Genomic DNA, 24,926 nt, shown 5'->3' with positions numbered 1-24,926 from the left:
CAGCAGTTTCTGTGCTGCTGCCGTCATATAGCGCTACAGGGGCCTGGCCACGTGACTTAATGTTTCCATTTAGCCGAGGCGCCATGAATATGTTGTGTTGTCAGACAAACAGACAAGCAAACACTAAGTCCGTTTAGACGGATAAAGCACCCTTCCAAAAGTCTGCCTTCGTTATCCTCGCAGTAAGAATTTGATCGATTACTAAAAATTGCATCCTTCCCATACAAAAGCCTAAATTAACCCGCCATGTCACGCGTAAAAATTAGTATCAGGTCCACTCGGACATTTCATATTTATTTTTATCCTTTTTTTTTCTCCCACTCTTTTCTGGAATCTTTTAATCCCATTCCCCATCCCTATACAGAGTAGCATGCCAGCGGTTATATACGCGCCGGCAAAATTCTCTGTTCTTCTAATAAAGAGCCCTCTCTCTCTCTCTGATCGATTACGAGAAGACGAAATGAAGGTGAATATTCGTCCTTTTGTTTTTATTTTGAGCCGAAACCTCGTGCTGCGACATGTCGTATGTCAATGTTGCATCACGGATTTGAAAACGTTTCTTCTTTAATCGTTCTGGGATCCTTCTGGTGCAGTAACTGTTCTCAAACCTGGTTAAAACGAGTCTCCGGCTGGTTCTTTCCGAATGTAATGTGATCCTTTCGTGCCGATAAACAACTAATGACCGCTCGAGAGCTCGAGATTTTGTAACTGCGACGCGGCCACTGCTACTGTGAGATCAGGCTTAATAAATCGAAAAAAAAAAAAGGAAGACCGACGGACAGGTGGCGCCGTCGCCGTGAAATTCCCGCACTATAGTTGGCCATGACGCCATGCATTTTGACAGCGTCACCTCGGGCGAAGGGAAATGTTAGGCATTCATTGGTTAAAAAAGGGAGGTCGATGCATTCAGTTAAAAAAATAAAAAAGAAGAAAAAGAAACAGACCCCCAGCTTAAGAAGCTTCCGATTCCCGTATCTACAAAAAGCTCGTATACAATAAAAATGTTCGCATAGGAGAAAGTCGCAGCCAATCCTGATGCTCGACATATGTTTAGCGAAGCCGGCGAGGCAAAGGCAGACGAAGGAAAAAGCTTTGTAAAATCTGACTTCGAACTTTTTTTTTGCGTGCTAAAACAGACCAACTATGCATCGTTCGCTTTGGGGCATCGCTATTACGCGGAACACACTTTTGAAATTCGTTGCGTCACACAGGAATATCGGCGCTGAGCTGATACGTCTGATCCGCTCATCGATATACGGCTGATCAAAAAAATCAAATGACGCACTGGGACGTACCGTCGCAACACATAGTCTATAAACATGGTATAAACACTTGGTATATAAACACACGGTATAAAAAAAAGGGCCGGGCCTCGTAATAAATTTTCAACACGGGCACCTAAATAAGTACGCGAGTGCTTCTGCGTTCCCCTTGCATCGGCATGCGGCATCTGCAGTCGCTACAATCAAGCCAGAGACCTCGCGGGTCAAGAGCAGAACGCGATATACTTACAGCCACAGCGGCGCATGTTTCGTGCGACGTTTGGGCATAATATCGAAGGATATACGCGCTTGAAGCACGTGACTTATTTCGGTCAGGAGGAGAGAGAGAAGCTCCATTTGTTGTTGCTGCGGCCAGGCACAAATTAAGACGTTGTTTGTTTCCGAAGCGGGATCGAAGGAGACGGGGTTTGAGGATGTGTTGCAACGCCATTCAGAGAAAAAGAAAGAAAGAAAGAAAGAAAGAAAGAAAGAAAGAAAAGAAAGAAAGAAAGAAAGAAAGAAAGAAAGAAAGAAAGAAAGAAAGAAAGAAAGAAAGAAAGAAAGAAAGAAAGAAAGAAAGAAAGAAAGCGCTCTATATAGACGGCGTTGGATGTTATCGCGCCACCCTATATCTAAGCGCGTTTTGTAAGCGTTGTAAAGAGAGCGCGCCCACAAAGGCTGCCGCTGCGATAAGCTCCGGCTGAAGTATGTAGCTCGGTCTGCAGGGGGCCGCATCTGAAATTGGGGTTGCGGAACAAGCCGCGCGCCTCGTTCGAGATTGGATGTAGCCAAGTTTTTTTGCTATTCCAGTGGAGTGTCTTCGATTCGTCAACGCGATAGTGTGGCCTTACGCCTCTGCCTTTTTGTGGGGTATAGGAAAAATTAAATTCGATAGTTTTTACGTGCGAAAATCACCATATGATTATGAGGTCCGGCGTAGTGTGTGCGTGTCTGTGTGTGTGTGGGGGGGGGAGGAGGGATGATTTAATGCCGCGACCCCGTGCTTAGAAGCGCCAACGCCTTAGCCGTGCACTACGCCGCCACGGTGGGTACTGACAGCAGACTTGTGCGACCTTGGAGAATCACGACCCATTTTTTTTTGTTTTCAGCGAAGCCGTTTTGTTTTGCGAGTTGCTCAATTGAAAATTTTCGTTGCCTACATTTAAGCCACATCCTTTATAAAACGCTGCCCCCACATAGGGCTAATATAGACACCTTGCATTAATGGTAACATCCCACGAGCCCACATTGGCTTCCCGCCACAATCGTGAAGGGCATACTGAAGGGCCCGCACCCAGAACGCGCGCTAGAAATTTATGGGAAGCGCGTGGGCTATGCTACCGCCGGGACACACGTGAACCGTTTGTCCCCAGTTCACACGAATAGAAAACAGTTACGGGCTGCTAAAGAAAAAAAAATGGAATATGTGCAACGCACAGACGGCTGCTAGTTATCCGGGGTTTTTTTTTTCGCACTCGGCAGCGCCGTCTGGTGAGCTGCGCGTCACCATAGCGCCCAGTGTCGTGTTGGCGACAGCACATGTAGTCACGGTTTCGAGCCAATGACGTCATGACGACGGGCAGAAGTGCTCCTGATGTCCGGTGAAATAGCTCTGTTTCCTTCAATTCGCTCCAGGTATTGCATTGCCGGCTTGTTCAGCATTTGTCCGTCCCGTCGTCGTGCGTACGTAAGAACACCGCAGCAAATTCAACGAGGGCCGTAGCATAGCCAGCGGGGCCCGCATCGTTCCAATGCACGCGGGTCCCGCGCTGGCCCGCCCCCATCTCCACTCTTCACGACGGCGGCGAAAACCCTGCGTGACTGCAGGGTGCTTCGCATTATGCAAATGGACCGTAACCCATTTCTGACCATGCCGGCGTATAACGCTTTCGAGCAGGTGTAAAATAACTTTTTATGCGAAGCGTACTAGCCGCACAAACACGCTCTTCCTTGTTGCGCCGCGCGCGGCCGCGTAGCTACCATATATGACGTCATAACAGCTGCAAAAGCGGAGGCTCAACTCGTGCGCTCGCTTGCGGCCGCGTAGCTATATAGCCGGGTCTCAGCTCGTGCGCTCGCCTGCATGAGTTGTTTCTTCGTCTAGCCGAACCAAATGTAGCCAAGCAACAGCAGTTCACCAGGCTAAACAGTGGTTCAACAACTAAAATAAAGGCTAGTATGCTTCGCATCCCCGGCTTAACCTTAGCTAAGCCACAGCCATCTTTTTTTACGAACGCAGTAAGCATCAGCACATATTTTACTTCGCGAGAAGATTGAACATAACTTGCCCCCTCCCCCATTTTTCGCTAAATTTGATCTTGGTAGCGTTCATAGTTCTCCCACGGGCAGAGAGCTAAATTATGTGTTGTTCGCAAAGCCCGGCATTAAAGGCACACACCTAGAACTTTGCCCACGCATTACACATAACGTTTCCCTTATTTCGGCCAAGTGCAAGCAAGGTGCCTTAATTGGTCGACCGAGTACTTCGGGGAAACCAACTCTACGAAGTTCCTAAAACGCATGAAACGCGGCGAAATAACAAGGGCTCCGTAATTATTCACGACGCTTTTCATTAGGTCAGGAACGTTAACGTGTCACCATACATTCAATCTTCACATGTCCCTCCCCTCCTCCTCCTCCCGCCTGTTTTCATTGATGTTTAATTCGGTGCATTGTACAATTGCTTTAACACTTCGGGAAACATTGCGGACGACTGCAGTATGGCATCTGGAGCGCACTGATAAGTAATCTTCTTTTTAAGAGGAAGCTTTAGCTCGGGCCCAACTCAGATGCTGCCTAGTCAAATACATGTAAAACGCAGAAATGCTTTTCTGGGATAGCCACTGGGCCGATTTTAATTAAATTGATATCATTTGAGAGAGAAAGTTAAGTTCTTGTCACTGTCGGAAGCGGCATTTTGATTTAAGGCCTTAATGCATTAAAAGCAATTTTCAAAAATTTATGTTTGAAAACAAGAAAAATGGAAGCACAGAGTTTACAAATTCGTAGCTCTGCACCAAGAACAGGTATCGCGGCTCCGTTAACTGAATCCGCTAGAGCACTGAAACCGCAGAAAGTTGAAATATCAATTTATATGTTATGTGAATTTGTCACATTCTTTAAAAAGATGTTTGCAAACGTTCTACTCACATACTAGTGATCTGTTTTAGAGCCACGTATATAATACCATCAGTTTTGTCCATCGTTAATGTACCATTAGATGCAATTTACAGAATTGCGATATCGTTTCTTTTTTTTTTTTTCATGGCGGAGTTAGAGAGTGATAAACTAGATTATTTCGTTTCCTGAAAAAAAATCGCGATTTCCACAATTTTTATTGCAAAGCTTACGGCCTAAATCGAGAATTTGCTACCAACAGTCACTAGGTTCTAAGATTTCTAAAAAAATGTTAACTGCAACATTCCTCATCTAATACGGTGCAGTGTTTTATACTTTCCCATGCATTTAGACAGGAGCAGACGAGCTGAACCTTCCTCTCAAGCTGCACAGATTTAACATCTGTCGTTCATCACTCGCAGCATGCGTCCCATCATTTTAACGAAAAAAAAAAGAGAAAACATGCCCAGCATGGTTCACCGCGGGGATTGGGGACCAGGAAAACAAAATTATGCAATAAAAGAAAAAATAGCAGAAAATTAGTATTCCGTCCGTAATTATCTTAAAATACCATATTTTTAAATGGCATACTTACAACTTTTGGTACACGTCTTTCACTGAATGGCAGGCTCTAATTCCTTTAATTGCGAAATTGCTGTCGTTTCTGGTGCTTCTCCGGGAAGCGGGCGAGCTTTGTAAGCGTTTCGTACAACGCCTCTAAACAGGCCGAAAACGCATGTTCTAGCGAATTATAATGTATCCCTTGATTAATCAAAAGCATTTCGAAAATTTTGCCCGCACGTCATCCTTAACATTTTCCCCATTTCGTCAAAACATAAAATTCGTAACTGTTCTAATCTTTTTATTATTTATTTTCAGTAAACCGTCGACCACCGTGACCTAACGTTTTTGACCGCACTTCTATAGTCGTACTAACAGCTTCGTTGTCAAATAAGTTACGCAGTCAAAACACGCGTAGCACTGAATATCGGCCAGAAGCGTATGAAACGGTCTTTACACAAACCCCTACGAAAGATGTCGCAGTCTGTGATGCATACCGTGACACCAATTAAGCACTTCATTCATTCTATTTTCGTTCCATATATTCATTTAATTTTCGCAATATAGAGATAAACGGAGGAGTCGACGTCTCTTCTACCCCCATCTCGCTACAGCGACGCATTTTAACAGAGTACAACCGAAATCTATATTCTGGAATTCTCGTGTCCCACGGTAGAAAACAAACGATTTCAGATAAACGGAGCGGTCCTTCTCTTTTTTTCCCCTTAATTTCGTAATTGCGGTTCCGCTTGAACGAGGAACGCTTGTACCTCCTACGACAACGATGCCAGAGTAAAAAAAAAATGGCTGTGGCTTAGGTAAGGTTAAGCCCAGGATGCGAAGCATACTAGCCTTTATTTTAGTTGTTGAACCACTGTTTAGCCTGGTGAACTGCAGTTGCTTGGCTATATTTGGTTCGGCTAGACGAAGAAACAACTCATGCATTACTTCTTCGCCTTCAAGAGTGGAACGCGACAGCGTTCCCGTCGACCCGCCAAAGGGTGTAAGACAATGGGCTACAGGGCAGCGACTACGCGCCCCGCATTGGACGCGGTGAGCGTCGAGCAAAGCAGCGTTCGGCGCGGCAACGAAATGTGCGCCTGAGCAAGAGACGCACGCCTTAGAAACAGCTCGTTTCTAAGGCAACACCGCATTCACTAGAGGCGCTTTTGTACCGCTTTGAAGCATCGTACTCGTGGCTCAGTGGTAGCGTCTCCGTCCCACACTCCGGAGACCCTGGTTCGATTCCCACCCAGCCCGTCTTGCAAGAGTTGAGCCAAAGCCACTTCTCCTCTGTCGTGACGTCACGGTGTCACGTGATTTCATGGCGACACCGCCGCGCCTGAGGAGCTGGGTTGAGCCCTCGTAATATGCTTCGCATAAAAAAAGAAAGAAAAAGAAAAGCAGCGACGACTAGAGAAAGCACTCGGCGAACAAGGAACACCGCGCCGACGCGCAGGACAAGACAGCGAGCAAAGGCAGGGCCATAACCCACGCGAGCGTCCGGTGCGCGTTTTGCGGTTGCGCTGGTGTGGGACTTTTTTTTTCTTTTTTTTACGCTTGCGCTAAAACAACACGGACCACGCAACGCCGCCAACACGAACGATTTCACGGCCACTACACTATAATGGCTGGGGCTCAGACCACCTGACCACGTGACTCAGACTACGTGAGCCGATCGTGGTGCCGCGTTTTCCCGAATATAAGATCACCCCTCCATCTCGCGCAGTTTCCATAAAGTTGCGCTAAAGAAGATTGCAGTTAGAACAAAAAATTTGTTACCTGATTAGTTAGCATGTGTAATTTGCTATTGAGAAATTCGTTATTGCTTACAGACTCGTACCTCGACAGACTTATACTTATAACAGACTTATACCTCCATTCAGCGAAGTTTCTGAGACCGAGTAATTATTTCGCTAAATCGAGAATTCTGTAAAGCGAAATCACACGAGACATTCGTAAATATATAGCAACACATTTATTAAAGGGCAAATATATGCTAAACTTTTTCCTATATGCACGTACTCATTGCAGACAGAGGGCTCGTTGGGCGTCCCTTGTGTTCCCGTTCCCGGATGTGGCAAACCCTCTCAACAGGTAAACGGCCTGCGCCACTGGTGCTGAGTCCCGACGTATACCCATATTTCACCCAACATTTTCTCCTCGACGCTTCCCTGAATCGGGCGAGACCTTAAATATAATTCGTTGCTTAGAGGTCTCCAAGAGGAATATGAATACGTGTCGGGGGAAACGGTAATCACTGCGCTCAATCGAGGATTACGTAACAACGGGGTTTCGTTAAATTGAGCTCCGTCCGTATTACGTTAAACTGCATCAGCGAATCGCATTTACGAAGCGGAAAAAAAAGAATTGCCACTGCCGCCGTGAGAAGGGTCTTGATAAGCCGGAAAGGACGCGAGGACGAAAGGCTGCAAGTCGAACGATAGAGCTGCAGTCTATAACTGCAGCCTTTTTATGCGAAGCATATTACTAGAGCTCAACCCAGCTCCTCAGGCGCGGTGGTGTCGCCTTCAATACCACGTGACACCGTGACGTCACGACAGAGGAGAAACGGGGCTCCAACTCGCGCCGTCGCTCGCGGCGTCGCCTTCAAGGCTGACCACGTGACACCGTGACGTCACGACAGAGGAGAAACGGGGCTCCAACTCGCGCCGTCGCTCGCGGCGTCGCGGCGGTATATAAGCAGCTGCGCTTGCCTCTGCTATTTTTAAAGCGAAGCTTTCTTAGCATAGCGTGCTTTCGCCTGGGTCGGTACGTGTCGGTGGGTCGGTCACTGGTCGATTTCTCGCCGAGTACATTCCTCCTCACTCTGAAAAAGAAAGAAAGGAAGAAAGAAAGAAAGAAAGAAAGAAAGAAAGAAAGAAAGAAAGAAAGGAAGAAAGGAAGAAAGAAAGAAAGAAAGAAAGAAAGAAAGAAAGAAAGAAAGAAAGAAAGAAAGAAAGAAAGAAAGAAAGAAAGAAAGAAAGAAAGAAAGAAAGAAAATAAGCACGTCAATGTGGCGCGATTTCAACCTCGATAGAGTGCCATGCGCACTGACTCCGTGGCACTCTCAATCCCAACTCGCTCAGGGACACTTCAACTGCACGGAGGTTGAGTCGCCTACGAGATTTTTTTTTTCATGAATGGTATTTATTACAATGAATGAAGGGTAGGAACTGTAATCGAGAGCTCGGTGGAAGCCCGTCTGGTCTGGATGAACTGGTGCAAGTGGTCTGAACAAGGCCTGCGTATGGAAGCCGAAACGTCTTGTTCTTAAAAAAAAAAGAAAAGCTTTATTTGGCTTATGTACGTCTTTCTTTGACAAGCACAGGAACTACTCGCAGTATTGTGAGCACCTAATGGCCATAAATGATACGACAACGAGCATTATAGATACCGAGAAAGTGCCATGCGAATAAACACCTTTCGTCATACTAAAAACTATAAAGGAAAAGTTAAAACACCTTATAAAAAGTTTATGCCAATCAGGCTTACATTAATTTTGATCGTAAATGTCCTTCAGGTGCATATTCATCCGAATCAAAGGTACTCTTGCAAACACTGTTTTGCTGACCGTAACGTTGCCAGTTTATTCTGGGTCGTTCTCCATAGAAAGTTTGCAGAAAGAGTTTCATCCAACTTGTTACTGTATCGGATATCCTTTTGTACCGTGCGATGCCGTGTGCCATTCGATATGCTTTTACTCACAGACCTGCGCAGCCTATGGAAAAACTCGTATGCAAGACTAAAAATGCAGAAATAATACTTTCATTGGGCCACGATCACACGTATAGATCTGTCGTGCCATCGCTGACTACTGCTCCTTCAGATGATCATCGCGTCTTGATCATGACGATAATTTCCATGCCACGGCACGCAGCCACAACGGAGGATTGGCCGGAGAATCGAGCGGTATACATATCGTTGCAAACGCCAGCTAGCTCTTTAAGATTATCACCGCGAGTCGACGACGATTATGATTTCCCATACTGCTGCACGTACCCACAACGGGAAGGAATCGCCCAAAAAGCGGCCTGGCACATTTAAAGAATAAATGGAAAGAAATGAATTACGAGCCAGTTGTAACACTGCGCAGCGTGGGTATACGCGCGAGCGGAACACGTTCGGGCCAGTCTCATTTACGCCAGAAGACGCGGGACTGAAAACGGACTAATTTACAGCATTTCTCTAATCGCTTGACGAAAGCTTCGATCGCTTCTCATAATATTCCAAAGTGTGCGTTGGCTTCGCAGAATGTTTCGCAACCTGGTTGCGGAATGAACGCAGCTTACAACCGCGCTTATTACAAGCGAATTCAATTTTCCAGCCCGCGGTGTGTCGGTGTAGCGAGATGAAAACGTACGATGTCGGTCTCGTAGGTGCGTACTTGTCGGTTTGACAGTTGGATGCGAGAGGCTGCGAAGTAATGAAAGCGATATATATAGCTGAGAGGTGATCGAACCGAAAATGCTGCCGCGACAGAGACGTCGTCCGCATCTGTCGTTACACGCTATAGCTCTGTATGCGTATCGGTTCGCACGGGTATATACTATTTCTTGACGAGTACGCGGGAAAGCCGCTGCTGCTTGGAAAGCAATGCGTACGTTTACGTGGGCCTTACCAAAAAAAGAAAGAAAAGAAAGTTAGAACTTTGTGGTAATTATGCGTATGTGGAGGCGGGAGTGAGGCACTTAAGAAAACTATCGGGTAAAAAAAAATGAAAGAAAGAAAATGTGACGCGAATCAAGCGATACCGCGCTCGTACATCCTGTCGTATGCTACACATTCGCGCCCTCGGCGTATCGATGGAGTATTGAGACGTGCCTTGTTCGAGCGCTCTTCATCACTACGAAACAGGGTACCTCCATTTTAATTAATTTATTTGTTAGTGCCATCAAGACAGATCATTACACACGGAGCTCGGTTAAAGATCCAACGAAATTTGAAATTCACAGCAGGCGAACACAGAAAAAATAAGTATAAAACAAGTATACCACGTTTCGAAGAAGAAATGGCGCCGCTAAACGTACAAGGACATAGTCAAAGAAGAACACGAGAGTGACGCTGCGTCCTCCTTGTCCGCTTGGCGCTGTTACGTTTTCGAAACATGAATTACCGCCAACTCGCCCAAGTTTGCCCTCTCACACAAGTATACGTGAAAAAAAAAAGTTAGCATTTAGAAAAAACGTTCAGATGAACTAGACGACCGGAAAATGCAGCTGGTTCATTATAGTCTATTAAATTTTGCATGAGAGAACGAAGCTACGAAGCACGTTCAATTTAGATCCGATGCGGCTAAATCCGATAAATTTCGGTATTGGGCTCGGCACGGCCACTTGGCGAGTAATCGAGCGAGCCACAGCGGCCAGTCGACTGAGATAAGAGAGAGTGTACATGAGAGAGAGAGAGTGAGTGAGTGAGTGAGTTAGTGAGTGAGAGAGAGAGAGAGAGAGAGAGAGACGGTGGACGTTCGCATACCGGACGTGACCGCTGCCCGGCGCGACCACCGAGGCGCTCGATCGGGGCACTCAGGCATGACCGCACGAGGCGCCGCCACCGCTGCCTTGGGCGCTTGACCGACGCATATGCATCGGTCAGCACCGCCGGACCGACCACAACAAACACTGTCGACAGGGACACCCCGAACAAAGACGACGACGACGACGACAATAACAACACAACAACAATAAAGTGCAAGCTCGTTTCTCCGCGATGTCCTCCAGCCACTTTCTTACTCCGCTGTCGTTCTTGTTCTGGAACCCATACGGGTATTCCACTGCAAACTTGTCTTACAGCAGTGGAATGGACGTGCAATAGAATACCAACTAGCCCGTACCCAAACCCACACGTGTCCTGCTGAAACTGGACGACGTATGGTTTGTTTGTTCTGTGCCCCCCCCCCCTCCCCCCGCGGGGAGGTGCTTCCTCATACCAACTGCGAACGAAATCGGGAAAGAAACAATTTACGTATAATACTCAACGGGCAGCTCTTTATGTTTCGAAGCGAGATCTAGATGCCTTAGAACGCGTTATAAAACGAGATGTACATCGAGGAAGAAGAAGCACGTGCTTGCTGCGGTAAAACTAGGGAAACGGTGAAACATGCTTTACTAGGATGTGAAGATATCAATCCGGACAGGCTTCGCTAGTCCTCAGTGAAGCCATACGTGTCCTGTTGAAACTGGACGACGTGAAGCCCTTGGTTTCGGGGATCGCATGGGGAAGCTAAACACGTCCGCAACAAAGATTAGTAAAAGGCGGTTGGAGGTTTGGTGGCAGAAAAGAAGGGAACTTTCTGAGCCCAACGATGGCTCAGAAAACTTAATGCTGGGAATTGTTTTGTCTGCAAAGAAATAATAATAATAATAAATAAGATTGGTAAGGCATTCGGCAAACTAAGAAAAAAGAGCTTGCTGTCGCAACTCACCGCCCCGTTTCAAAGGGGACGCTCATAGCATCCATCCATCCGTTCATTCCCGTGACGAGCTAGCCGCTTCACGCTGATTCCTTACGAATCGCAGCTTTCGTATTTACGAACTGCGTGCTTCAATCGCTCCAATCCTATATCTAGCTGTCTGCCCGCAGCGTATTATCTCGGAGGCCATGCTTCAAGGCAGCTGAAGGAGGCTGTGTAGTTATTTGTGGAGTGAAGATGATGTAGTGAAATTGAAGACGGACCGTACCCACCTTACCAAAAGAAATTTTAAATATGTTGGCGCATAGTGGATACTAGGAAGCGCTTTCTTGTAACTTTCCGCGGCTTCTCGCGGGTTTCCAAGTTAATTTTGCATCCACGTGCATCTTCCTGTAACAGGCTTTGGCGTGCAGCTTGAACGTCGCGGAAAATTATACGGGGAGATCATATCACTACTCCATCAAAGGCTACATTTTAGACCGAAACAACTAGCTTTCAGATTACCGATTAGCCTAACGTTTAAGTTAACAGAACAAAAACAGTTTAGCGTTGAGCGGACTACAGCTGGCACGGCTCCATCCTTGAGACGTGAAGTAGGCGGAACGCTGGCTTCACACTCCGCCGGTAAGAACCTGCGGTGGCTGCCAAACCACGTGGCACATGTCATGAACACGCATCAACGTTGTGCATTTTGACAGTGCCTGCTGTGACGTGATTGTCAATAACAAGAAAAAAATAAACATTGCGTTTGAAAGTAACCTAGCTAAGCCCAAACCTGACATTTGCGAAACGTGCTCTGTGTAAAATCGGCCCCACTATAAGCAAAACTGAACCGAAATCTGTGACGTCACACTGAAGTATAATCGTCAGCGCGCTTCGGTAGCACAATTCAGTATAAAGCACGTGGGGTAGAGTTTGGGGGCTTTAATTTTTCTGCTCATAGTGGGCCTTTTGATTGATTGATTGATTGATTGATTGATTTCTGGCGTTTGTAATGACCCAGAGAAACGCCGGGGCTACGAGAGACGCCATAGTGGAGAACTGCGGATTAATTTTGACCACCTGGGGATTTTTAACGTGCGCACAAATCGAAGTCCACAAGCATCTTTTTTTTTTTTTTTGCATCCAAATGCGGCCGGTGAGGCCGCAAATCGAACCCGCGTCCTCGCGCTGGGCAGCAGGACGCCCACCGCGGCGGGTGACCACCCTCGCCCCGCCGTGCAATTGCAAACACATTTTCGAAGAAAACTGACGCGAGCAGTTTCAGCTTGTTGGCAGATAACGATCGAGCAACAATATATATACTTGGTAATCCGGCTTCACCTGTCTTCACCCGTCTAAATTGATTCAGTGTTTCTCCACGTGACGTTACATTATGCTCAACCTTGCGTCTCGCGGGGGCCGCGTTGTGAATTGGAAACGAGCGGCGTCGCGGAGCCGGGAAACGTGACCCTGTAGCCCGAACCACCCATGCGTGCCGCGTGTATGCATACTCTTTACATACGGGGCCCACCACGTGTTTCACCCACGCGACTTTGCGGAACACCGTCTCTCTCAATGGTCCGCGGGTATGCACGGGATTCCCGCACCCAGAGGGCCCCGCGTGCGTAATCGGTGGCATTTCGACAACAGTCACGAATTCAAGCAGAATTTTCTGTTGGGCTGGTTGGTGCATGTTACTTACGTATTAGAGCGCCAAACAGGCGACACATGAAGAGACACAAGAAGCGCTCGTCCGTGTTTCTTCTTGTGTCGTCTGTTTGGCGCTTTAGTACTTCAGTAACGTGCACCAACTAGCCAAACAAAAAGTTCTGCTTGAATACTTTGCTTGCGCTACCTATCACTACTAGCGTCACTACTTTGCTTTCTTACTGAAGTATTAAAGCGCCAAACAGACGACACAAGAAGTGACACAAGAAGAGCTCGACAGTGTCTCTTGTGTCATCTGTTTGGCGCTTTAGTACTTCAGTAACATGCACCAACTAGCCAAACAAAAAGATGTGCTTGCATACTTTGCTTTCGCTACTTCTCACTATTATCGTCACTACTTTGCTTTCTTACTGAAGTATTAAAGCGCCAAACAGACGACACAAGAAGAGATACAAGAAGCGCTCGTCCGTGTCTCTTATTGTGTCGTCTGCTTGGCGCTTTAGTACTTCAGTAACGGTCATGAATACGTGTGCGGAAGTCCACAGGGTGTGACATACTGTAGTACACACTTGGGCCGATTTGATTTCTTCCTAGCTGCTTCTCGATAGTCCCTCCAGGTGTTTCTAATAAACGAGGCACGCAACCATCAGTCTCCCGCATTTTGGGAATCGGTGCAGAGAAGTCGATATCTGTGCCTTGCGGGCAACAGTGAGAAACGATGGTTGTGCGACCATGCAGAAACACCGCGGACGCGCTGGTGACGCAGCATTCAGCTGGACGCCTCGAATCTATATATAACACCTGCTGTGTCATTACTCTTTGGTTTCGCAGCGCGGCGGCCGAGATGTGCGGAAGCATGCACAAAATTTAGTATTTCTTGCGTTACCTTCGATTTCGTGGCTTAGAACATCAGAAAGTTTATATAGTCCTAAATGGAAAAGCCGAGCAAAGTATTTCCGACTAAACTTCCTATTTCCTACTTCCTGTCTTCACAGGAGAACCGAACGCGCACACCCGTCTAAAGTGTTAATATAACAGTTATTATGAGAGTTAATATATTACTACGGTGTTAGTAACAGCTGTAATATAACATTAATATAACAGCTAGGTAACACTGTTGCTAACACTTTCGAGTACTGTGCGTAGCTTCATTTTACTCGGCGTCCCTGAGTCACATTCGAGAAATAAACGCACTGTCCACTTAAAGAGGCAGACTATTTCAGAATGCAGCTTACGGAGCATTTGATACGAACGCACTCACGTGTTCTTATTTACTGTTCGCATAAGTACGGCATAATACCGAACGGAACATGACGTAATGGTCGGCTACACAAAGCAACATTTCCTTTTTATTACATGATGCTTAGGAGATGTCGTCTTTAATTGGTGTCGTCTACTTTTTTTCACAAAGATATATCAAAATTAAATCACTTAAGAGCACTAAAAAAACTGAACGTCAACTCCAAGACACTCTAACACAAGGTCCAATCACATAAGTGCGCTACATTCAAACTAAAACTGAAAGTCACACAGCAACACAAAGTCGAGTCACATAAGTACACTAGGGTCAAAACAAATTCCGGTCACCTAACTACACTAAAATCGGGGCAGATTCACGGAATAGATTCACACGAAAGTGCATGAATCCAGGCAATGAATGAACCAAATTTGGGTGGTCAAATTATATATGAGCACAGAGCGAGCTTATCAGAGACAAATACCCTACTCAATAGTTTCCGAGAATGTCGCTCTCTTCTAGAAAACTTTGTAGAGCCAGAAACACTCGCCTTTGCAACGAATACGTTGGCCATGGACCTCAGATCTTTCTGAGGCTGAAGGGCCTGGATGCAATCCGATGCAATGAAAGCACGTGTTAAGCGTTGTCTCGGTGTGTCGTATCGTGGACATTCTAGCAGACGTATGTATACCCTCATCTGAGCGGCCACAAGTGCTGTGCAAACTATCAGCTCTTGATTTTTTTTTTTTGCGGGAAGTGTTTTGTGCACGCGGTACCGAGCTACGGACGGTAAACCAGCGTTTCAAAGGCTCTTATTGTATCCAGTGTGGACGGGATCTTAAATTGAAGTCAAGGGCCAATGTGAAATGAACCTGGAGACTTCCAGTTCAGATCGGACCATGTCGCTCTGCAACCACGGGCTGAGATCCGTCTCAGTATGCGCCGCAATTCGTCTTGTGTTAGAGGTACCCTAGACGTGACGCTGTCAAGATGCGCTTGTCCAGCTGCCTCGTCCGCTGCAACACTCTCAGCGATATTGCGGTGCCCACGCATCCATCGGAACATCACTGTGCGATTCTCCTCACTTGCTTGTGTGAGTTCCCTTAGAGTCTCGAAAACTAACGCCCCGTATTGCGAATCGATGATATCACCATGAAGTGACAACAAAGCTTCCGGCGAGTCGCAAAGAATGACACATGTTCCACTTTTTGCATTGAATTTATGTATCGTAAACAAAGACAATATTGCAAAAGAAAAGAAAGAGCTCTGCTGAAGTTGATGATGTCGTGCGAGATAGTTTAAACGTCTGTGTTCGGTTCCATTCTGGAATGACAAAGGCCAATGTGACAAAGGGTACGCTTAAATATAACCAAGCCATCGAAAGTATATATGGTATAACGCTAGTTGTTGAGCTGCTAGCATAAACATGCCTCGTTGGCAGATATTTCCTTCACAAGAAAGTTCAATTTTCGGGGCGACGAGTCGCCATGGAGGTAGGAGACATCCGAGATCCAATATTTGTGACGTGGTAGTAGGTTTCTTGTGCACCTGAATCACCGCGTTGATGCAAGCCCTGTCTCTCTCTCAATAAGTGCAATTGCTAGCGGGTGCCTTTTGTGCTGCACTGAAACGCGAAAGAAGCGTCGACAGGTTTCAACCGTCCTCATAATAGGAAATGAAGGATGACGTGTCTCTGCAATTATTGAAGTGCATCTACGTTTAGTGTGTGCCCCGAGAAGCTCGTTCCGATGGATTTAGTGTTTTCTTCGTAAGCGCCTTGTATACACCTGAGCGCTTGCCGTTCTGAGGACGACTGGGACAGAGGGTCAGAAACAGAGAGCTTTAAGGATAGCTAGCGAAGTGAACATAGCCAAATGTCTGGTATACTGCGCCAGACGATTCAGGTTAAATATTAAGCAAACCACAGCTAATCAAAGAAAGTGTGCTGCAGTAAAGCGTCACTAAACACGTTACATGGTGACAATATTAGCGTGCTGACGTATTATATTTTTTTCCGCGATTTCTTCTACAGTAATGTAGTGGTTAAGACACGAGTTATGGCTCGCAGAATGCTTGTCAGGCCGACAACAAACACACACGCCCATGAATGCACGCAAACACGCACTCACACCGTAGTAGTAGTAGTAGTAGTAGTAGTAGTAGTAGTTGTAGTAGTCTCCGCGCTCCCTTCAAATTTGTTTCAGTAGTAGTAGCAGCTGTCGTTTTGTCTTCGTAGTCTTCGTCCTCTCATCCCACGGCTCATATGCAATATGACGGATTCGCCAAGAATCGGGTAAACAAATCGAAATATGATAGTAAGATATCAAATTTTCCTTTGCCAAAGGTCCTTGCCCTGCTGCAAATGTAAACGCCGTGAGGAAGGCCGCAGTGCATTTTACAACCGCGTATATAAAAAATAACCAAGAAAACGAAAGCTAACAGCGACAAGAAACTGAATACTCTACCTCTCTTCTCTCTTCCTCCCCACCTCTTCATCCTCATGCAAATACTTTCTAGGGCCGCTCTCCAACCTCGACTGCGTGCTAAGCGGAAGTGAATTCCCCGCTTTGATACTCCGAGCGGTTGCACTGCCGGCTGCCATTCGAATATCGCGCGGTTCAGTGGCCGTGCGGATAAGCGCGCTTTGGCCGCGCTCCGCTGAACATGCAGGAGCGCACGCTTCGTAAACTCACGACCGAATGGCCTCCGGCGAGGCAGTTAAGTTGCATGGCCTGACCTTTGTGGCAAGATGGGTCCGCGCAGCAAATGCAGGAAAGCCGCTATCGACCACGTGTACTCCCGATGACTCGATACATGGCTCCGCCGTTTCTTTTGCTGGACACGAGGGCGCAGGTTCGATTCCCGGCGGCGGTCCCGCACTTGCATCCGCCTCTGGACCTGCAGACCACAGTACCATCGACATCGTCATCGTGATCATAACGTATGGCTGGTAACTGTAGTGGCGGTATGAACTGAAGTGAAAAGCGTAAAGCAAAGTCCAAAACGAGCTGTTGTGCTAGGGGGTCCTCTGTTCGAATCCTGCCATCGGAGAATTTCATTTGTGTTTATTAATAAAAACCAACGTCTTTCTTAGCGAATTTACCACCTCTTTTCCGCATCGGGTACGTTTCAATCCTCTTTCCTGGGCCAATACCTAACCCGCCGTGGTTGCTCAGTGGCTATGGTGTTGGGCTGCTGAGCACGAGGTCGCGGGATCGAATCCCGGCCACGGCGGCCGCATTTCGATGGGGGCGAAATGCGAAAACACCCGTGTGCTTAGATTTAGATGCACGTTAAAGAACCCCAAGTGGTCAAAATTTCCGGAGTCCTCCACTACGGCGTGCCTCATAATCAGAAAGTGGTTTTGGCACGTAAAACCCCAAATAGTATTATTATTATTATTATTATTATTGGGCCAATACCGGAGGATATAGTGCCCAGCCGCTCCACTAAGATTACATCCTTATAAGGTTTCAGCTCAGTTATTGTTTCGCACTTTTAATATTCAACTCTGAGGAGATATAAGATGAAAGGCATTGGCTGTCGGCGTTTTGTTTCGTGACATCTGTTTTGTGGGCTGCCATTCTCAAAATTCTGGGGAGCAGTGTTGTAAAGAATGTAATACCTGACATGAGCAACTTCAGTGATAGAATGGTGTGGCAATACAACCCGCATATACCGCATGTAATATGGCAGGGCGTGGCACACAGCATACATATACTTCAATATATGCGGGACCTCACGGCGACGGTGGAAATTCGCTTGCAGTGTCCACATAAGTGACATCGCAATAAAGTGCATGCGATGTCATACCTGTAGGTTGCCCCGCATTACGTTAGCAAAGCTGTTTTATTTATTTATTTCATAATACCCCTAAAGGCCCCCGAAGGGGTATTACATAGGGGGTACAGATACATGAAAAAGATGTGAGCTTTGCGCGTTACGGAAAAAAAAACAACTGAAGTACAGAAAAGTTATACAAAAGTACGATATTTAGCAAAATACACAAGTAAAACAATATACGAAATACATTAGGCAAGTGAAACTTAGAAAATACAAAACTGTCTGAGAAAATAAATTAAGGGAATAAAATAGGTACAATGTAAAAGAAGTAAAACGGGGTGTTGCTCGAAAATGCGTCAGTTGTCACGTTAACAAATTAATGAGACGTGAATCGACTTGTACAATGTGCACGCAGAATGGTAAGACAAATGATCAAAACAATATGTACACTGAACAACGTATGAAGAAATGATTACAGCACACGATGCGAGATACGATTTTTAAAACAGCGTTGGTTTGCCAGAACGCTGACGACCGAGCACCGTAGGTCTTACACTTGTATCTTGCGCGGTGTTTTATAAATCTTTCTTAATTTTTTTTCACGAAAAGCTTGGATAACGTTAGCTGGGACACGCGGCATCCACCCTTATGTATGCAGTGTCACTTCCACCGGGCGAAAATGCGCTTGCAAGTGCAGTATTTATCGACAATATGAGCGAACTACAAGAACACTTGAATGTATGCAAATGCACGTTTCTGAATAGTAGCTCTTTTTCACTGTACAAGTAAGAGACTTAGAACGACTGAAAGCTGAGCTAGTTGGTAAGGATTCATTATGCAAAAAAGAAGCGAGGCGTGCAGACAGGACACAAGAGTAGAGAAGTGGACACCACGAACGGCGTTCGCGGTGTCCACTCTCTCTCTCTACTCTTGTGTCCTGTCTGCACGCCTCACTTCTCTATTTTTTGCATAATTAAGAGACGTTGGTACGCTATGAAGCGTCTTTAGTTAGGACACTAGTGGGCTTGTCGATTCGAAGTTTGAAAGAGTGCACTTGTCTGTTCAATACTGTAACTTTCATGCAGATAGTGCATGGTCTGCACATTTGACCGTTATTTCTGTGGTAATACATAAAGCATCGAAAAAGTGTCACTGTACTGTCTGCCATTGTATCGCTCTGTCTTGCGCTGGGGGCTACAGTAGCCTTCAATCCTCGTATTACACGCCGTGGTTGCTCAGTGGCTATGATGTTAGGCTGCTGAGCACGAGGTCGCGGGAACTAATCCCTGCCAAGGCGGCCGCATTTCGATGGGGGCGAAATGCGAAAACACCCGTGTACTTAGATTTAGGTGCACGTTAGAGAACTCCAGGTGGTCGAAATTTCCGGAGCCCTCCACTACGGCGTGCCTCATAATCAGAAAGTGGTTTTGGCACGTAAAACCCCTTAATTTAATTTTTTGAACCTCGTATTGTCTTTCAGGCTATATCTCTGGCGCCCATGATGTGAAATAAAAGGAACAAATTTATCTACGGTCATTGTATTTTAACGTTGGGTGTCGGTATGTTCGCACCCACGTCGCCCGAAGTATTTTAACGACAGGCTCAATGGAACTCGGGACAAATTGTTACGAATCGTCGACGTTCACAGAAGCGGCGGCCCAAAAGATTCCACGCGACACCGCACCATGAACGAGCCACTGAAAAGGAATGTGGTGATGGCGAACAACAAATTACGCAGCCGGCAATCATTTTTCAAACGCTTCGAAAGGAAATTGGACTGTTCGAGTGTCTCTCTGGGAAAGTAATGACTAGTGCTCCGAGTTTCACATCTCTCTTTATTTGTTTCAAATTTATGCGCCTTCTCAAACTTTAGCCATGATGAATGCAGTATGGCAAATGCAAAAAAGAAAAAGAAAGGAAAAACACACATACAGATGAGAGGAGATGCTCAGTGAAACCGAGCTGCGTCCCCGTGTCAAAACATATATATGCATTCTATAGACTATATATAGAGAACTTGGAAACAGCTTTACGTTTAAGGAATATATATTGTAGGAAATACAGTGGTCGTGAAGATGATATTCTTTTCTCTCGACGAGGCTTTGGTGGGCATCAATTATTGGTGGGCATTGAACGTTAGACCCAGGAGACACAGAAAGAATGTACAATAATAATAGATAAATTCTTCAAAGGACTATTCAATACTTATTAAAATTATTTCGCAGTTTCGAAGCGTTTTAGGCACTACGTTGTTTAGTCAGCCCACTTGTAATATAATTTGACCTTGACGGCGTTATAAATAAATAAATAAATAAATAAATAAATAAATAAATAAATAAATAAATAAATAAATAAACAGCTTAATCAGAGCATGTGTTGCAAGTGCGTAACAAAAACTGCGGTCTTCAACTGCGAGAATTTTCTTTCGAGGAATCCGTACGGGTTTCCTTTGAGGCACTTAGCTACGTTTGGGTGGATGTCTCATTTTCCCTTTACTAATGACTTCTCTCTGCCTTGCGGGTTCCCGCAGAACTATTACGTCAAAAAACTCGATCATTGATCTGTTAGGGAGTTTAAGCGAAGCCGATAAAATAGATCGAGTCGAATTGTCGGACCGAGATTTTGCCTGTCGCGTTCATGTAAACGCTAGGCGGTCGCGTCGAGTGAGCGTCGATTCGGGCTGCGCCAGCTCGAGTGGACGGTGTTGGCTGACTCAACCCGACCCACATGCAACGCGCTTCGAAACGCGGGCGGGTCGGGTTGACCTTTCTCGGCCAGCAGCGACGGCATGCCGTGTGTTCCTTCGCCCCTACTCAGGCCGCTGCAGCTATCTCTGCCCTGTAGGTATACGACTCACGCAAACGCCGTCGCGTCGGACTGAGTCCGACTCGACACGCTATTGTCGAGTTCAGGTAAACGTAGCCACGGTTCCTATTTTTTCTTTCTGCGAAGCCCACGCTGACAGCTGTCTGACCATCCGTTTGTTTACACCTCCTTTCCACCCATTGCCATACCTGAATTCTCCCCCCCCCTCCCTCCCCACAACATAGGCCACAGCGCCAGCCTTTCCAATATAGATATCATTCATTCATTCGTTGATTCATTCCTTCACTCATTCAACTCTTTTTCTCGTGCCTAGGCATGGCTGCCCACGGATACCGGCACTCGGAGGTCTATAGACTACTACTCCTACTGGCCCTGATCCCGGGGCCAGCGCTGACGCTGCCTGCGTCGACACCGACGCGGCACGGAGCGCCAGCCCCGGCCCCCGAGATCCGGAGTGGCGGACCTGCCGAGTTCCGCGAAGCTCGGGGTCCTTGGAGCACGCTCTACTTTTACGCGCGGAAGCGGAAGGAGATTGCCCGGGCACCGGCCCTGCAGGAGGTGGCCAAGGTGCCCAAGGAGGTGAGATGCAGAGACTCTTGTACACTGTACCGGGTGTTTTTCTGGTCTGTTTGTCTTGCCATAATTTTTTTCTTAAATTGCCTTTGGTAGATGATTACAATACTAGGCCCTGAGGTGGATTACTCGAAGAAGCGGACATTGCTCTCACAAGGAACTGGAATGCGTAGCCGTGTAATTAACGGAAGATTACTAATTTGATTTCTAACTGCTATACCGAACATGTTGCAACTTGCGAAGTGTATGAATACTTTGTTTAACGCAAAACAACAGACACAAGAAAGACGACAGGACAAGCGCCTTGTCCTGTCGTCTTTCGTGTGTCTGTTGTTTTGCGTTAAACAAAGTATTCATGAATTCGAACCAACTAGCCCGCCAACGCATTCTTGCGAAATGTACTCGGCGAGTTCGCGAGGTGAATTCATTTGGAACGAAGTCTCAGAGCATTGACATGAGGGTTAAGCTATGCGCCGTCAAGCTATCGATAAGAATGCAATGTTGTCCTGCTTACTTTTTTAACAAAACCATGTTTTTGCGCATTGAAGGGCAACAATATTGCGAACGCCAACGTACTTCATCGCACATTTTTGGGAATGAATACCTCGCGACTGCTGCCATCCGCGGAATTTGTTCTAAGTAGATGTACGCCTTTCGAACTCACCTGCTACGATTCGTAAACTATACCGCATGTTCCTTCAAGTATTTAAAAATTGATATAGTGAAATCTTGTAAATTATTCGCTTGTGGATTTCGGTTTCTTGTACAAGCAATGTCGACCTTTTCTATAAATCCAACTCAAATACTTCATTCGTGCTTAGATAGCACGATTGAAGTATTGAAGTTTTCTGTACGGTCAATAAAAAAAGCACCCTATATAAAGAGTGTTGCGCGATGCATTACCTTGATACGTGGTGCGTTAGGTCCCTGGCGTGTGCGGATCTTACGCCGCCGACTACCACGGCAAGTTAACCTGATTGCGTAACATGGCGGCGCCCAGACTCGCCCAGTCCGACGCGGCCTTCGATCTGTGTTGTCCCTTGCCACTTGGTCTACATGGTAACTACACCAAGTAAACGGCAAACTCAACCGTCGCGTAGCCTCATGTCACAGCGAATGCAGGGTATCAGCGATGTTCTGTATTTATTATCGAGATAACAAGCTGTTTGTCTCGACGCTGCTAGGCCTACAGAGGATCACAGTGAGCTGGGAAAGTTCTTTTTTTTACCTCGCAGATGCATCATCATCGTCATCATCAGCCTGGTTACGCCCGCTGCACGCATGTTGTCCCTGCGAACTTCTTCATCTCATCCGCCAACCTAACTTTCTGCCGCCCCTGCTACGCTTCCCTTCCCTTGGAATCTAGTCGGTAACCCTTAATGACCATCGGTTATCTTCCCTCCTCATTACATTTCCTGCCCATGCCCATTTATTTTTCTTGATTTCAACTAAGATGTAATTAATTCGCGCCTGTTTCCTCACCCAATCTGCTCTTTTCTCATCTTTTAGAAAAGAGCGGATGCGGAACGCTCTAAATGCCCAGTTCTTCGCAGCATCGCTTGATCCTACATTCTAGCACAAAGCGCTGACGGTGCGCCTTGATCTCTTCGCATCTCTACTCCGTTTCCGGTCACGTACCAAGCAAGAGTGACGGAATGTAACTGACGATGTGTGTGCTGTGTTATGTGCTCTCTCTCTCTCCTCCCCATCTTTCGTCCCCTCCATCCCGCTCCCATGTGTACGGTAGCAAACTGGTGAGAGCTAACCGCCCTGCCTTTCCTTCTTAACTTTTAGAGCGCAGCTCTTTGGCGTCCGTTCCTGGGTTTCGCGTCGTCGTCGGCCTCGTAACCAGCTCCGCCCCCCTTCGCTGGAGTGGGAGACGAAGGACGCGAGCCGCGAATGGCGGAGACCAATGAGAGCGGCCCCTTCAGTGACGTGCGCGCGCGATGCTGGTGTCATGCGGACCCTCCTTGCGGCTCGATGCGCACTCGTGTCTGGTCTCAGCCGATCCGCTCGTTTCGTACTATCGTCTGCTCGCGCCAAAGCTCTCGCCCGCGCCTGTTTGGTTCTGTTGGGTCGGTCTCGTTCGCGCTTGTTTTGGTTGTTATTGTGTGAGATTGTTTCTTAATCTGATTGTATGCGCTATGCGAATTGTATAGTACTTTCTGGAAGCCATGCGGCACCAGCGATCACACTGGAACCTTTGACGAGTCATGTATAAACGCCGGCTCGCTTGATCCGTAGATCAGATTTTCGACCATTACCGACTCTGCTACATGTCTCTCTCAAATTCTTTGCTTCAAAATATCGCGAAATGGAAACACGTATAGAGCTGCGCTCAAATTTCGCATTAGGGAGTATCGTAATCGTCGGATAATTTTTTTTCCTTCCTTCCTTACTGCGTTTCCCCAGTGAGGCGGCGCACGCGCAGATTCCCCAAGGTGTTACACAAAGCAGACACTCAAATGTTTACGCTTCGATTGAGTCGCACCAACAGGAAGATTAAGTTTGCGAGATAACGACGATAGTAGCCGGTTATATACTAGCCTGAAAACATGCAGGACCCTCAGGCTGGTGACAGTTTTTCCGAGTAGTTGAAACGAATTAACGTGCGAATTTTAATTTTGAGACGCGCGATAAACTTAGGCAAGCGTGCTCGAAGTTTGAAGCATGCTTCTTATATTTGAGCACGTAAAAAAAGCACGTACCTATATTTATATGTGGGACAAAAATCTTTTTTTTCCTTAAAAACTCGGGTGCCTAAAAGACATGCCGCCGGAAGTTCTCCATGGAAATTCTCTATGGGCAACACGCACACTGTTGCAACAGCGCAAAACATCCTAAAATATTCAGCATCCAATGTTTCGCACTGCTTACAGCATTTTTTACGCAACTGCGGTTGATACTCAACCGATAGATGGCCTCTGAAGACTGCGCTAAATTTGTACTGCTCTCAAGCTTGAAAGCGCGACACATTCTCGGTCACAGGTAAAAGAAAAAAAATGGCAGTGGTTTAGCTCGGCTATGCCAAGATATACGTAACGAAAGCTAAGGCATAGCATGGTTAGCCTTGGTTAATCTTGATTGCAAGTCCAGGTTAGTCTGGTTGTCTAAGCTATGTTGCGGCGCTTAGCCAGTCGTTCGGCGCGCTGTTCGTTTGTTTCCTGGGCGATTCGTTTCCTCTTCATCTCGTTCCGATGTCGATTCCAGGCCTACTCCTACTTATCAGAATTGTCGCCGTCCATACTGCCGCCTCAACTGTGGTTGCGGCGCACGCGAGCTCTCCTTTTCAATCCTCCGACATGTTATCCGGCATGCGACGCAGCTGGCGAAGCGAGCGGAGGCGAGCGCAACGACGAGGAACGCGGTGTGACGTCATACCAAACGGCGGTGGTTGAAAGGCGCGGCGCTGCGCAGCGGCGGAACACCTGTCGCTCGGTGCTGCTAGTGGCGCATGCGCAGTAGTGACTAGGAAGCGAGAGAGAGACAGAAATATCCGCGG

General features: G+C 46.7%; 1 protein-coding gene across 1 annotated transcript in view; it reads left to right on the top strand.

The window, feature by feature from the left end:
• LOC135905669 (mucin-2-like) overlaps positions 1-24,926 on the top strand; it is an 82,929-nt gene that overhangs the window by 51,693 nt on the left and 6,310 nt on the right. Inside the window, exon 2 of the mRNA XM_065436629.1 lies at positions 21,165-21,430. Coding sequence (XP_065292701.1) covers positions 21,167-21,430 — 264 coding nt within the window. The 5' untranslated portion in view covers positions 21,165-21,166. The remainder of the gene's footprint in view (positions 1-21,164; positions 21,431-24,926) is intronic.

The sequence above is a fragment of the Dermacentor albipictus genome, chromosome 7 (assembly GCF_038994185.2).
Source record: "Dermacentor albipictus isolate Rhodes 1998 colony chromosome 7, USDA_Dalb.pri_finalv2, whole genome shotgun sequence".
Taxonomy (NCBI): Eukaryota; Metazoa; Arthropoda; class Arachnida; order Ixodida; family Ixodidae; genus Dermacentor; species Dermacentor albipictus.
Note: the sequence above shows the minus strand (reverse complement) of the source record. Positions and strands in the feature narration are given on the sequence as shown.